This window comes from Adelges cooleyi, unplaced genomic scaffold (genome assembly GCF_023614345.1).
Source record: "Adelges cooleyi isolate 19-005CV unplaced genomic scaffold, UGA_ACOO_1.1 ACOO_flye_CR_arks_rails_tigmint_CR_PRNA_8, whole genome shotgun sequence".
Taxonomy (NCBI): Eukaryota; Metazoa; Arthropoda; class Insecta; order Hemiptera; family Adelgidae; genus Adelges; species Adelges cooleyi.
The window spans coordinates 5,010,444-5,023,588 of NW_026096513.1; the positions used below are offsets into that span (position 1 = coordinate 5,010,444).

Sequence of the window (13,145 nt, forward strand, 5' to 3'; positions counted from 1 at the left end):
TCAGATGATTTCCACTTAATCGTTTATGGTCTGATCCAGCGTATTTTCAAAGTCGTATGCACAACAAAACATTGTGTTCATTTATTGTTCTATTTAATAATTCATCAATTAATTTAACTATCTTAACATAGTCCAAGAGACTGGCCTGGTTCATTTAATTCTCTTGAGAAGCGTAAAACAGATCCAATTTCATTGAATTAAAATATTCACTTGGAACTTGGATGTTCTCGCCAGCAATTGGATAATTTAGGTAGTTAAACAGTAAATTAATCAGTGTTCAGCTAAGGGAAGTCAATCAGAGTAGTGACTATTGAGTGGGGTCACACGTCGATCACCGGATTGGCCGCTCCTGAATATCACAGCCTGATTGTTCAGAACTTCTGAACGAACTTTGAGTCGTTCCCCACTTATTGTTTTAGCATTTTGAGGCGGAACGTCCAGGGTTAAAAGGGTATAAAAAGTATAAACAAAACAGCAACTTCCTTTAAGCAAATAATTATCATACGCTGAGTGAGCTATAGATATATCATTTGTAAGTACGCGCATTAGAAAATCATATCAGTTCCTAAACTAGGTGACTGATTTAAATTAGACGCAAGTGTATTTCATTATTAAATCTAAGTAATAAATTAATTTAATCTACAAGCTGCTACTTCAACATTGTTGCTTCACTACAAACGAGGTACGTACACAGTAACATTTTCACACACATCACAATATTTAGCGTAATGGTTTAATTTTGAAGAGGTTAGGGGAGTGTAAGATAGCTCCTTCAGCTTCCATAATCTTTCCCCATTTACCCACACATCTTGATCTAATCTATTACAAATGGTGACCAACGTGGGCGTGTACCCTTCTCCTTTATTTTAACCATTTCATATGGCGCCCTACGTTGAGCCCCTTTACCTCTCCTTTATTTTAACCATTACAGTACAATGTTCGATTTTATAATTATAGCATAGATCATTGATAGGTATTAAGATCATATGTTTACAAAAATCAAAATAATAATAATTCTAAATAAATTTTTATTCGAATGGATTTAAATAAAAGCTATCACGCTAATATGTTGTTAGCTATAGTAAGTTACTCTATAAGCTTTTATGCTCTTATGTACATCTTTTTTTTTAAATATTTAAAGAACTTTGATAACTATTATGTTGTGTCTTTATTTACGGTGTACCAGATGTGAGAATAAAAAATTATTATCGTCTATTGACATTAGTTAAATAATAACAAATGATTAATATTTTTAAAAAAAATCAGTGTCCTCTTCGTTTTAACGTTATCCTTTTTAATACCATTTTTCAACTTTCTTCGTACATTTTAATACATTTGTTAAGAATAAATTATATATAAGAAAATAACATATACTTTTAATTACATTTCAAACGTTTAATATCATTTTACATTTTGAATATTTACGACTTAAATTCAAATAAATGTTGATTTTTAATAAATAAGTAAATAAATAAATTGGACGGTGTTTGGACAAAAGAACACAAGTCAATTTTGGCCATTTTTGGGTTACATATCAACTTTGTAAGAAATTGTATGCTGCGTCGACTGGTCTCACTGTACTGAACATAAGTTTAACGGTTATCAAAATATAAATAATAATGTCGTGTGGACTTATTGACCGGGATTATAGCTAACTTGGTCCTCACCGGTCGGCCTATTGGTGTGGTTTGCCGTTAAAAACCCGGGTGGTCACCCATCCGGGATCAAGCGGTACCGGTCGCAGCTTAACCTCAGGCGCCTTGCGGCAACTGCGATATCCACTGCGCCACACCGTACCCGTTATCAAAATATGATATAGTGTGATTCGACAAAAGTCGTTACATTAACTTTTAAAATATGAAAAATGACACAAGTCAATATGTTTTTTCGTGACCAAGGACACAAGTCTTCAAATTACAATATATTATGAGAAAAACGACACAAGTCAATTTTTTTTTATTATCATTATCATTATTACTTATCATAATATTACGTATTATACGTAATATTATACGTATCATAATAACTGCAATGGGGTGTAAAACCGTACATACCGTCATATCCATTGTTATTTTTGTGCAAAATATTAAATGTCTTAAAGATTTAATCATGTCAAAAAAGGGCAAAAACTCTCATAAAATTAGTAACTATTCCTAGTAAGTAATATGTAACATATTTTATTTTAATTTTCTTAACTAACATTAAATTATTTATAAAATATAACACTTGGCTTAATAAAATCACCAATGTAATATTTTTTATTGTGAATTATTGAATTATTTATGTATTTTATGATAGGTTCTAATTTAAATGGAAGTAACTGTGTTGTACCTACCAAACCGTCAGTAAGTAGAAATCTTGATAAGGAACTATCAGATTATTTAAAAACAAACTTCTACTATTGGAAGCAGAATGTCTTGGTATGTTTACCAATAATGTCAATCATATTGATATAAAACAAAACATTTATAAACACTGTTATTCGGTAGCACTAAATTTAATAGTTCGGTTGTCACGATTATTTTTCAGCCGTCATTATATTTCACTAAACAAACAACCGCCATTTTCTTCGCGTTCGATACCTGAATCATTTTCAATAGGTTTTTTTTCTACAACAACATTAACCGTTTTGTATCACTTTTACAGTTTATAGTTTACTTATTTTGTAAATCCAAATCTGATAAAAATAAATATGATTCTTTGTGAATAAATTATGTACTTTTATCTTAATGCATCGTTTAAAATAACGCTAGTGCAAATCAATTTAAAACATCTATCCCACTCTGCAATTAAGAAAAAACGTTACTTCCTAAAGTTTTAACTTGGGATAAATTGGAATACACTATAAATAAGATATGTACTTAAGATTTTGAAAATATTTCGTGTATAATTTTTGAATTGATAAGATTTTGGTATTATAATTAATATATAAGTATTGTTACAGTGGTCGTTTTTCTGTTAAATTATAATCTGATAACACTTTGACAATATTGACAAAAATTATTTAAATGTATAAGAAAAATATATTTGCTTGAGACACAATGATTTTGGACAAATAAAACCCTGTGCATAATGTAATTGAGAGAGAATAATAGGACCGGCATAATTTGTCTAAAGATATTTAATCGATAAATAATTAATTTAAGAAATATAATTACTATTCATGTAGTATTTATCTTTGGTTTTGCAATGGAGACTACGCCACGATTTCTTTATTTTTCATTTTACTGGCTGTATTGAATGGAAATCCAAATTCATCGTAATTAGTTTTTATAAGGAGGGTTATTTCTTCTTTAAACTTGGCTTTGAGATCGTTGGGCGTTATATCAACGTTTTCCTCTATAAATGTGTTTCGGTCGATGCTACTCAGAATAAAACAATTGGAACCGTAGAATTTGACTAAACGTTTTGATATACCCGTCATTTCGGATTCGATATCAGGATTTTTTGTGACGATTTTGCTGTCTCTGTTTTTGCTAAAAAAATGTTTAAGACCAGTTTTTTTCTTAACGACTTGAGTACTAAAAGACTCGCTGAATCTTTCTAATAAGTCAAAAACCTCTTTGTTGTATCCAACATGTGGAGATAACTGGTGGAAATGCAAAAGCGCATTTCGCATACGCGTGATCAACGGTTCGCTCCTGATTATTGTATCCATGTACTGTTCCTGGTAGGTCGAAGAATGCTTGCTATGTATCTTCTTTATGAGTCTCGCGTAGTCACAACATCTTTTTAACGTTAGCGCATATGTGCAGCTCAATAGACGATGGGCTTCTTTAACTTTTCCGTCTACATTTTCTTTGGTGACAATTTTTCCATCGGTCTTTGTAAGCAAACTCTGGGCGACTTCGTTAGGATTCCGAAAAATATCTTTGCTATTCAAATCCGACCATGCATCCTTTGCAAGGAGATTGTTCATTTGATTTACTCGATGTAACAAGTCTGGATCATACATTAAAATAGTCTTTTTTGTCGCCGAATCATATTTAAGTCCATATTTCTCGTTAAAAGATATTATAAACAAATCTATTATCTCGTCTGTTATGTGTGTCTTGATATATTCCACCGCACTGTGTGGATTACAGGTTGGCTGCAATGCTTTAACGCGGTTCGTTTTTTTGGGAATAGGCCCACAATTACTGTTATAAAATGCACTTACGTGCTCTATGGTAGTCGACATTTTTTTTTGGACAGCTGTAATCTGCTTAGCTAAGGTAGAGACAACATGTCCGGTAGCGCCTAGGTCCCTGTGAAAAGTTAAGTCTCGGTAATAATTTTTCAAATCCTCTAGGATGTTGAACACTTCTTTGTCGATGTGATTTTGTGGAGATAACTGGTGTAAGCACGAAAGCGAACCTCGCATACTCGTAACTAATGAATCCGATTTTTTTAGAATTTCCAGTAAGCTTGCAAAACATATCACAGATTCAGACTGATCTTGGATTCTCATACACGCACTGCCTATACCGCTCTCGTATTCACATAATTCCTCCAACACCTTGGCGTACTTACAGCTTAAAAACTGGTGTACTTGTCGAATTTTACTTTCTAAATTTTCGTTGTTAACTATTCGTTTATCCTTACTAGGTGCGAGTAAATCATATGCATCGATTTCTTCATAAATGTTCATCCAGCGTTCAATTATATGCAATTTGTCCGTTTGGTGCCATTCAAGCCATCCACTGTGACTTAACATATTGTTCATCACATTAACGCGATACTCGGAATTTGCATTCAACAGAAACATCTGCATGGAAATAATAAAAAAAACGAGTACACCATCGACTTGCATAATGAAGTTCATAAGTGCATAATGAGGTTATAATATAGCAATGTGAAGTAATTTTTTTTTTTTTTTTTGCTGTTTAAAACTTCAGGAGTCGATCAAGATACGTTTTTATTAAGGCTGAATGTACGAAAAACTGTGCTCGCCAAAAAACGTAATTGTGCAAAAGCATATACGATGACGATGCGAATGGTTTATTTACACACCATTCATTCTTTAGCATTGGCATGTGTTTAAATGAAAATTTATTAATATTTGGATTGTATACGTTGAGTATGGAACATAAAAAATGTTCCCGTTTAATTGTAAAACCTTTTAGGTTCCATCGAATGGTTTTGTTTTCCATTTTGGTGTACTTGTTAATATATTTACTTATGAACAAAAATTGAAGAATTTGACAATTTTTCGATATTGTCTGAATAACTATACATCGATACGGTTACGTGGGTTTTTTAAAATTTTATTAAAGACGCAAAAACGAAAATCAATCCGAAAACTATAAAAACACATGTCATAGTGACGATTTATTACGTTTTGCATTTATTTCTTGTCGCGAGGTTCAAATAACTGTTTGAACAATGAACACTGTTCACCGTCTTCTAAATTTACTGTGCCACTATACATTTTTGTAAAATATTATAAAATCATACCGTTAAGCGTACATACTACATCGTATAAAAAAAACGTATTTCATAGTAGTTGCGAATAACATATGAACACGTATGTACAACAGAAATATTAAAAACAATCGCTAGATATTTAAACGGTATTTGTAACCTAACCGAATTCTCGTACGAAATATTAATACTATTAGAATTTATATAGTTATGCTTTCTTAGTTGATAGTTTTTAGAAAATGTGAGCGAAATTTTTCGCAATTTTTTTTCTTACCTCTCTTCCAACTTTTCTTTTTTTTTTTTATAGCAACTTTTGAAACATAGGCATTTCACTGGTTAAACAAAAAACAACACTCCGTGGAAGTGTAAATAGGCTACTTTTTATTGTAAGGGTGGTTACGTTTAGGGTTGATCGTCTGTCTATCTGAGCATACAGCAGTGCGCCAGGCTAAGTTCGAACAATGCCAGAGTATCTTTACACGAAACAATTGACCCCGTTTTTCTTACTCGCGTATATTGGTTTCATCTTAAGATAAGCTTTTGAAATTTGAAACATAGATTAAGCTCGAGTACCTTAGGAAACTGTAAACATATGAGCCCTTAATAGTAACTCTTTTCATTTTTGTTACTGACTCACTGACTCACTGACTCATCATCAAATTTTAAAACACTTCCCGTATAGGTATAGAAACGTGACATTTGACACAAAGGCAGGTGTTATAGTGTAACTAAAGGGAAAAATCTGAAAGTTGCAATTTACTCAAAATGAATGCAACTTTAGGGAGTGTAATTCTAAATGCATGATGTTGACGCGCATGAATATTGTTTGATTAGATTAGCACTGGTTTTTATTAATTAATCACAAATTCCCGCGCCGTCAAAATAAACTTTCTTTTTTAGTGTTACAATATGGCAAATAGCAATTGTTTGCTAAATTTCATTTATCGGTCATCAAATACAGAATATTTTAATATGAAATTGTAATGGTAACCTAACCTAACCTTTCTTAATGAGGCATAATACAGACTTAGCCACAATATAGATATTTATTGGCTGAATTTTTTGGGAGGGGATCTGACCTTTTTCCTTTTCTTCTGGATTATCTCGATCCTATTATCCACGTAACTCCTAAGGGAGTACATTTAATAATGATGTTTTATGTTTCATTCATAAACTGGCCAAGTGTTAAGCAATACAAATAAAAGAGCAGTTTTGCTCATAAAAGTAGGAGGGAATTCAGGTTCATAAAGGAATAGCAGACTTGCCTATAATGTTACTACTTTGATTGGCTGACTTTTTTGGGAGGGTGTCTAAGACTTGGCCCTTTTTCACTGTTAGGTTTTTGTTGAATAAAAATGTACTGCAACAAAGACTTTACACTGATTTTTTTTCATTACCAGTGGTTTGCATTGAAGAGGGTTTTGGTTTTTTTTATACAGCGTGATTCTTTTATCATGAACCACTCTATATCTCACAGGGTTTAATAAGAAATTAACATTTTTATTTTTCATATTGTTTTTATAGAGGGTGTTTCTGTTATCATGAACCAGTCAATATCTCACTGGGTTTAATTAATAATTTAATTTTTTTTTTATAATGTTTTTATAAAACGTGATCTCAATTTCCACAATTTTTTTTGTTTTTAACCCCTCTCCTAACTTAGTTTTTTTGATAGCAATTTTTAAGACTTCAATGGTAACTTACATATCTTATTAACTTTTTAAATTGAGAATAATGAACTAAAAATGTTGACTGGTCGAAAACCAGTTTCGGACAACTATTTTTAAAGTTATAAGAGTTTAAAAGTAATGATGGGAAGGGAAGTGCAGTTGGGAAATGCGCGCAGATAATAATAAAAATAAAAAATACACTCCACCTTTCCTCCTGCCCTAAACCAAAAACTTCAATAGCTTCAAAGATAGATCCGAAACTGGATATCAACCAGTCAAAATGTTTAGTAAATTATTCTCAACTTAAAACGTTAGTAAAATATATATGTTACCATTTAAGTTTCAAAAGTTGCTAACAAAAAAACTAAGTCGGGAGGGGGTAAAAAAAAAAAAAAGTGAAAAATCGAGATCACATTGTATAAAAACAATATGAAAAAAAAATGTAATCTCTTATTAAACCCTATGAGATATTCAGTGGTTCATAATAAAAGAATCACCCTGTTTTTTCAGCAATTAAATTGCTTTAGTATGGATTACACCATTTGGTTTTGTCTAATCTGTGGCAATAGAAATTCCAGAAAAACCATTAACTTGTGACCACTTTGATTGAATGTAATAAAGTAAGCATCAGACGTAGACATTCACTTACGGTCGCTTCTCAAAAAACACTTGTTGTCTTTTGGTTTTTATAACATCTAAAAAATATATTTACTATGCTAGCCAGAAAACGTTATTGAGACAAAGGCATACACGGTAACGATTAAGTTCATCGCGTTTATATTTTGTAAAACCTTTTAGGTTCCATCAAATAGTTTTATTATCAATTGTAAGTTGTAGTATTCTTGCTAATAATATATTTACTTATGAAAACATTAATGAATTATATTATGAGCTACAATATTGTCTAAATAACAGCTTATTAACATGATAACTCGGGATTTTTTTGTATTATAGTTACAAACATTTTAATCAATTCGAAAACGATAAAAACAAATGTTATAGTGACAATTTATTTCGTTTTGCAAATTATATTTTCGATAGTTGTATTTCTACTGATTTGCATAGAAACGTTTATTTGAAAATTATTTTACCGCTAAAGTCCCGTCTTGTACGTGGAACGTTTTATTTTTTCAAATTAAAATTCAATTTTCGTTTTACTGTTTATTAAAAGCAGTAGTTGTGCGTGAATCTTATGTAAATAGTGTATCTGGTTCGATGAAATTGTCAACTTTTGGTGTTAGCAAAAAATAATACTAAGAAGTGAACACAGAAAAAAAAGAAATGAGAAACACATTTTCCGATCAAAATTTTATACTTGATTTATGAATATTTTTCGATGCAGTTTAAAAAAAATGTACTCAAACATTATGTGCACAAGTGCCGACTTTAGCATTTTTATTATAAAAGTTTTACCAACAAAATTGCACATGGAAATAATCCAAATTTCGACAACCCCATCCTCCTCTCCGGGAAGAGAGGTTTAAAGTTCTATATCATTTTTTTTCTGGTGCAATTTTAGGATTTAAGAGCTGATAATTAGTCTGAAGATAGGTGTAACATACATCGTAAAACATTTGTAAAAAAAACCGATCGATACCAAAACTTGTTCAGTGTAGTGTATCTTATATAGGACGTCTACTTTTTGTTTTTACTCTTTATAGATATGACTATTGACTTCGAGTTTGCGCAAAACTTGTAGACAACTAAAATGGTATAATTCAATTTGGAGTTTTTATTGTGGATACGAATTTTGATCATATAAGTAATAAGATAAATGTTGGATAATTAATAGGACACATGTATGACAGTTATTACAATCACAATAACACTAAGATTTGCAGTAATTTCAATGATATATTAGCTACAAAATCTATTATTATATATACTTATATATATATATTTTTATAAACAACTTTATTAAAATATAAAATAAAGCGGACTCCTCACCACGTGAGATGCCAATTAGACATTGTTCCATATAATAAAATATTTTAGTAAAATGTTTAGTACAATAATTTAATTTCTAAATGTGGTCGCATCATGTTGAGTAGGTTTTCAGTAATTAGTGAATGATCAAGTGTACAATCTGGTTTTATTTAATCTGTGCCAATACTAAAAGTACAATTTTAAGCCCATTATTTCCTCTACAGATTCGCATCGAAGCGGTTTTTTTTCAACTTGATTTCATCACTCAGCTGCAACAATTAAGACAAAAATCACTGTCCAAAAAACGTAGATGGGAATACTTCTTCTTCTACCTTCACCCCTTCAATGTGCTCTGACCTACCCAGCTAATCTATCTGAAGTTTATTATGAATTAGTATGATAGTCGAAAGTGAAAAATAACAAAACACCATCACTCCAAATAAACTGAGAAACGACGTTTTTTCTTTCTTTTAGACAATATTATGAAAACCACCTTGATGGAAACGCATATCATAATTTTACAAATATATTCCTATCTAAACAAAATTCTAAGACCGAAAAATTGTCGGTTTAGATTTTAGCGTCTCAAAAATTCTAGTAAATAGTACATTATATGTGGAAAGATAAAAATTAGCAAAAAAATGTATTTATAAAGAGTTTCATTACGAAATAATAATAATAATACAAAACATATTTGATTAGTTATCACATATTATTTATTATTGAATTTACTGTGTATTATTATTTTTTTTTTTAAATAATATACTTAAACTACGCAAAAAATAATTCTGTATGTTGTATTCATATTTGAACACCCCTACTTAGATTTCATTTATTATTATGTTAGTAAAAAGTTTTGGCAATAAACCAGAACGCATAATTAAATGTACATGTCGCACCACACAACGGGCGTGTTTGCTTATAAACATAGAAAAAATTGTTAACAGTATTAGATTTTCTTTTCAATTATTTTTCCTTTGTATGTTAACATTGGTGTGGAATAAAATAATATTACTTAATAGAAAAATTCATAGACACTATACAAACAAAACAACTACGCTTTTTATGGTCTATAGTGACAATTATTAATTGTATTGCAATAGGTATTAAATTAAATTAAATTTCACATAGATTCGCTATAAAAACATCTAGTTGAAAGTTATTCAAATGGAAAATTTCTGAAAAACATTATTCGAGTATCGAGTGAAATTAACAAGTAAAAAAAAAACGATGATGCATCTTAAATACTATATTTTTATCCTCCTAAGCTTTTTTATCTATGTCCAAGTGACAAACGCTTATTCTACCAGCTTTTCGAAAACGGTAAATATAAGTTTATTTATTACAATAAAATGTTAACCGCTATTCAATATGTATTTATAAGTTTATCGGGTTAAATATTTGATTTAAGTACATCGACAATAACTACAATGGCATGCCGTACTTAATATTAAGATAAAGTTTATTAAGTACCTACTGGATACCTAAACTTTAATATAGGATAGCAGGAATACTTTTAAAATAAATGTAGAGCAACAAAATTTAATTCATTTTATGTAAATTATTATGTAAGCATAAAGTATAATATGCATAATACAACTAAAAGTAATGTTATTAATTTATTATAAAGTTGACACAATGTAGAAAAAAAAAGCTAGTATTGTATTGTAAATTACAATTTGTAAAGTATTGAGGACTGTAGACAGGAGAAAAATATAAATAGGGTTAATGCTGGCTTTTAAATTGGAAATGAACCGGGAAAGAGTATTAGAGGTAGGGGAAGAGGGAAAGGATATCATAGCGTTTGAATTGGACGAAAATGTGATGATACTAGGGTTGTTCTTATGCCAAGAGTGGAGGTACACAAATAATTATGGAAGCAATAGGAATACTTGAAAATTTTTTTCTTTATTAACTTGATTACCTTCAAACGTACTACATCTTTGATTTGTTACTAACGTTTTGAACTCACTACAATCTACATTGAACCTATGTTTTTCTATCTTTTGGATACATTTTTTTTTAGCTGCTATTTTTTCTTGGCTTAATGTTGCGCTTGCAAAAATATAATAGTATTTTACATTAATAGTTTAATAAGACTTTAAGTTATGTAGTTAGATGGATGGACAGCCCTATTGAAAGGAATGAGCACTTTTTTTACTAATGACGGAGACAATGTGTTACCAATATTTGACGATTACTTATCCAAGTAAATATTTGTACTTTTTAACTACCTACAATATGTTTTAATTTAAATTTTGATTTTTTAGGTACATTGGAAACTCAAACAAGCTTGCGATATTAATGGACTATGACGGAACATTAACTTCAATCGCTGGACGTCCCGAATTGGCTACGTTACCCGTCCAGACTAAAAGAGTTTTGGAAAGATTGTCGAAAATGTCAAACGTGTACATAGCAATCATTTCGGGAAGAAACGTAAACAATGTCAAAGACATGGTTCGTTATTGAAATTGTGTACTTTGCGTTAGGTATTTATACGTAGTACAGATAATTAAAATAATTTTAGGTCGGTATTGAGGGAATCACTTATGCTGGTAACCATGGTCTTGAAATTCACTTTCCCGATGGTAGCGAATTTAATTATCCAGTTCCCAAAGAATATGAAGAAAAAGTCTCCAAACTGTCGAAATCTCTCCAAGATCAGGTATGTATCTCAGGCATGCCGTACATTTCAACAAACGCTACTATTCATAGTTTACAACGAGGAAAGCATTAAATTCTCTATGTTCTTCATGTCTGTCGCCATTTTACGGTATTCCTGGCTAGGTTACCTAGCTTGTAAAAAACATTCCTGTTACAGCGGTTTTCTTGGACGTCACCCTGGCCTTTGACTGGTTTTGGCACGATTGCCTTCTGTTAAAACTGAAAAAGTTCATCCCTACTCCATATTTGTTACTAATAAAGTCTTACCTTACTTATAAATTCTTTACTCTGTTCGACTAACTCCAGCTACTCTATTTGCCATCCTATTAAAGCAGCTGCCCCACGAGGGAGTGATATCACTCCTTTCCTCTATTCAATATTAACTCATGGTAACCCAAAACATGTACACACTGGCCTGAAAATACCTACACTCAACCAATTAGCTTAAGTTCACAACTTTAATTTTTATTTTAATCTAAGCTTTCGTTCTAATCTCCTAAAAAGGAACTATCCTCGCCCTCACTTCCCAAAAATGCGCTCAGAACACTTAAAAAGAAAATTTGTTTTTTTTTAAATTTTGTAGGTTTGTAAAGATGGTGCTTGGGTGGAAAACAAAGGCCCTACGTTGACGTTCCATTATCGTGAAGTACCCTTAGACCTTCATACTGAACTGGTGTCCAAAGCTCAGTTTTTCATTGAAAGAGCTGGGTTCAAAGCGAATCAAGCTCTTTGTGCTGTTGAAGCGAAACCTCCTGTAAAATGGAACAAAGGGCATGCATCTTTGTACATTTTAAGTAAAACCTTCGGTCTGGATTGGAGTGATCACGTCCGCACAATTTACGCCGGAGACGACAAGACGGACGAGGACGCCATGCTGGTGATTTACCTACAATACATTTAAAAATAACTAATTTATCAATGTGTATATTTTGATTATAAATTTCATCACTAGGCGTTGAAAGGCAGGGCCGCTACATTCCGCGTAACTCAGTCTAATACGGTTAAAACCTATGCTGAACGCCGTTTGCCGACCACCGATGCCGTGTTGTCCATGCTGAAATGGGTGGAAAGACATTTCGGCAAACGATTGTCGCGAGAAGACAGTGTTGAAAACTTTAGTAATAATTTACAGCCACAATCAGGTGAAATACAAATAGAACACGACATACCTGAAAAGAAATTGTCACTAAATAACACTATTTATCCATGAGAAAACCTCATTATAAAATTCAACATATTTGTTTATGGGATGATGTAGATAATAATATTGTTATCAATGTTGTACACTTAATGAATATAGCATTCGCTCGCATACGGTTGTTTTTTTTTTTTTTATAACGCATAAGCCTACAACTTTAACAAATAGAAAAAAATGTTTTTTTTTTGCTAAACAAAACCAAGATTATAAGTATTACTCTAACAGTAACCACTATCCCACATTTTTTAAAGACAGTACTGTGGGGTTGGGGCATAGTGAAG

General features: G+C 31.3%; 1 protein-coding gene across 1 annotated transcript; it reads left to right on the forward strand.

Moving 5' to 3' along the window:
• Positions 1-576: 576 nt before the first annotated feature.
• On the forward strand, positions 577-12,876 carry LOC126845876 (uncharacterized). Its single transcript, XM_050584864.1, has 6 exons — positions 577-682; positions 11,114-11,208; positions 11,270-11,459; positions 11,530-11,667; positions 12,250-12,543; positions 12,619-12,876. Exons 2-6 carry the CDS (start codon positions 11,144-11,146, stop codon positions 12,874-12,876), a joined length of 945 nt encoding a protein of 314 aa, XP_050440821.1. The 5' UTR covers positions 577-682; positions 11,114-11,143.
• The last annotated feature ends 269 nt before the right edge of the window (positions 12,877-13,145 follow it).

Coding starts and splice junctions, on each gene's coding strand:
- LOC126845876 (XM_050584864.1), top strand. CDS start 11,144: ATGAGCACTTTTTTTACTAATGACGGAGACAATGTGTTACCAATATTT. Junction 11,209..11,269: donor TTTGACGATTACTTATCCAA/GTAAATATTTGT, acceptor TTGATTTTTTAG/GTACATTGGAAACTCAAACA. Junction 11,460..11,529: donor TAAACAATGTCAAAGACATG/GTTCGTTATTGA, acceptor AAATAATTTTAG/GTCGGTATTGAGGGAATCAC.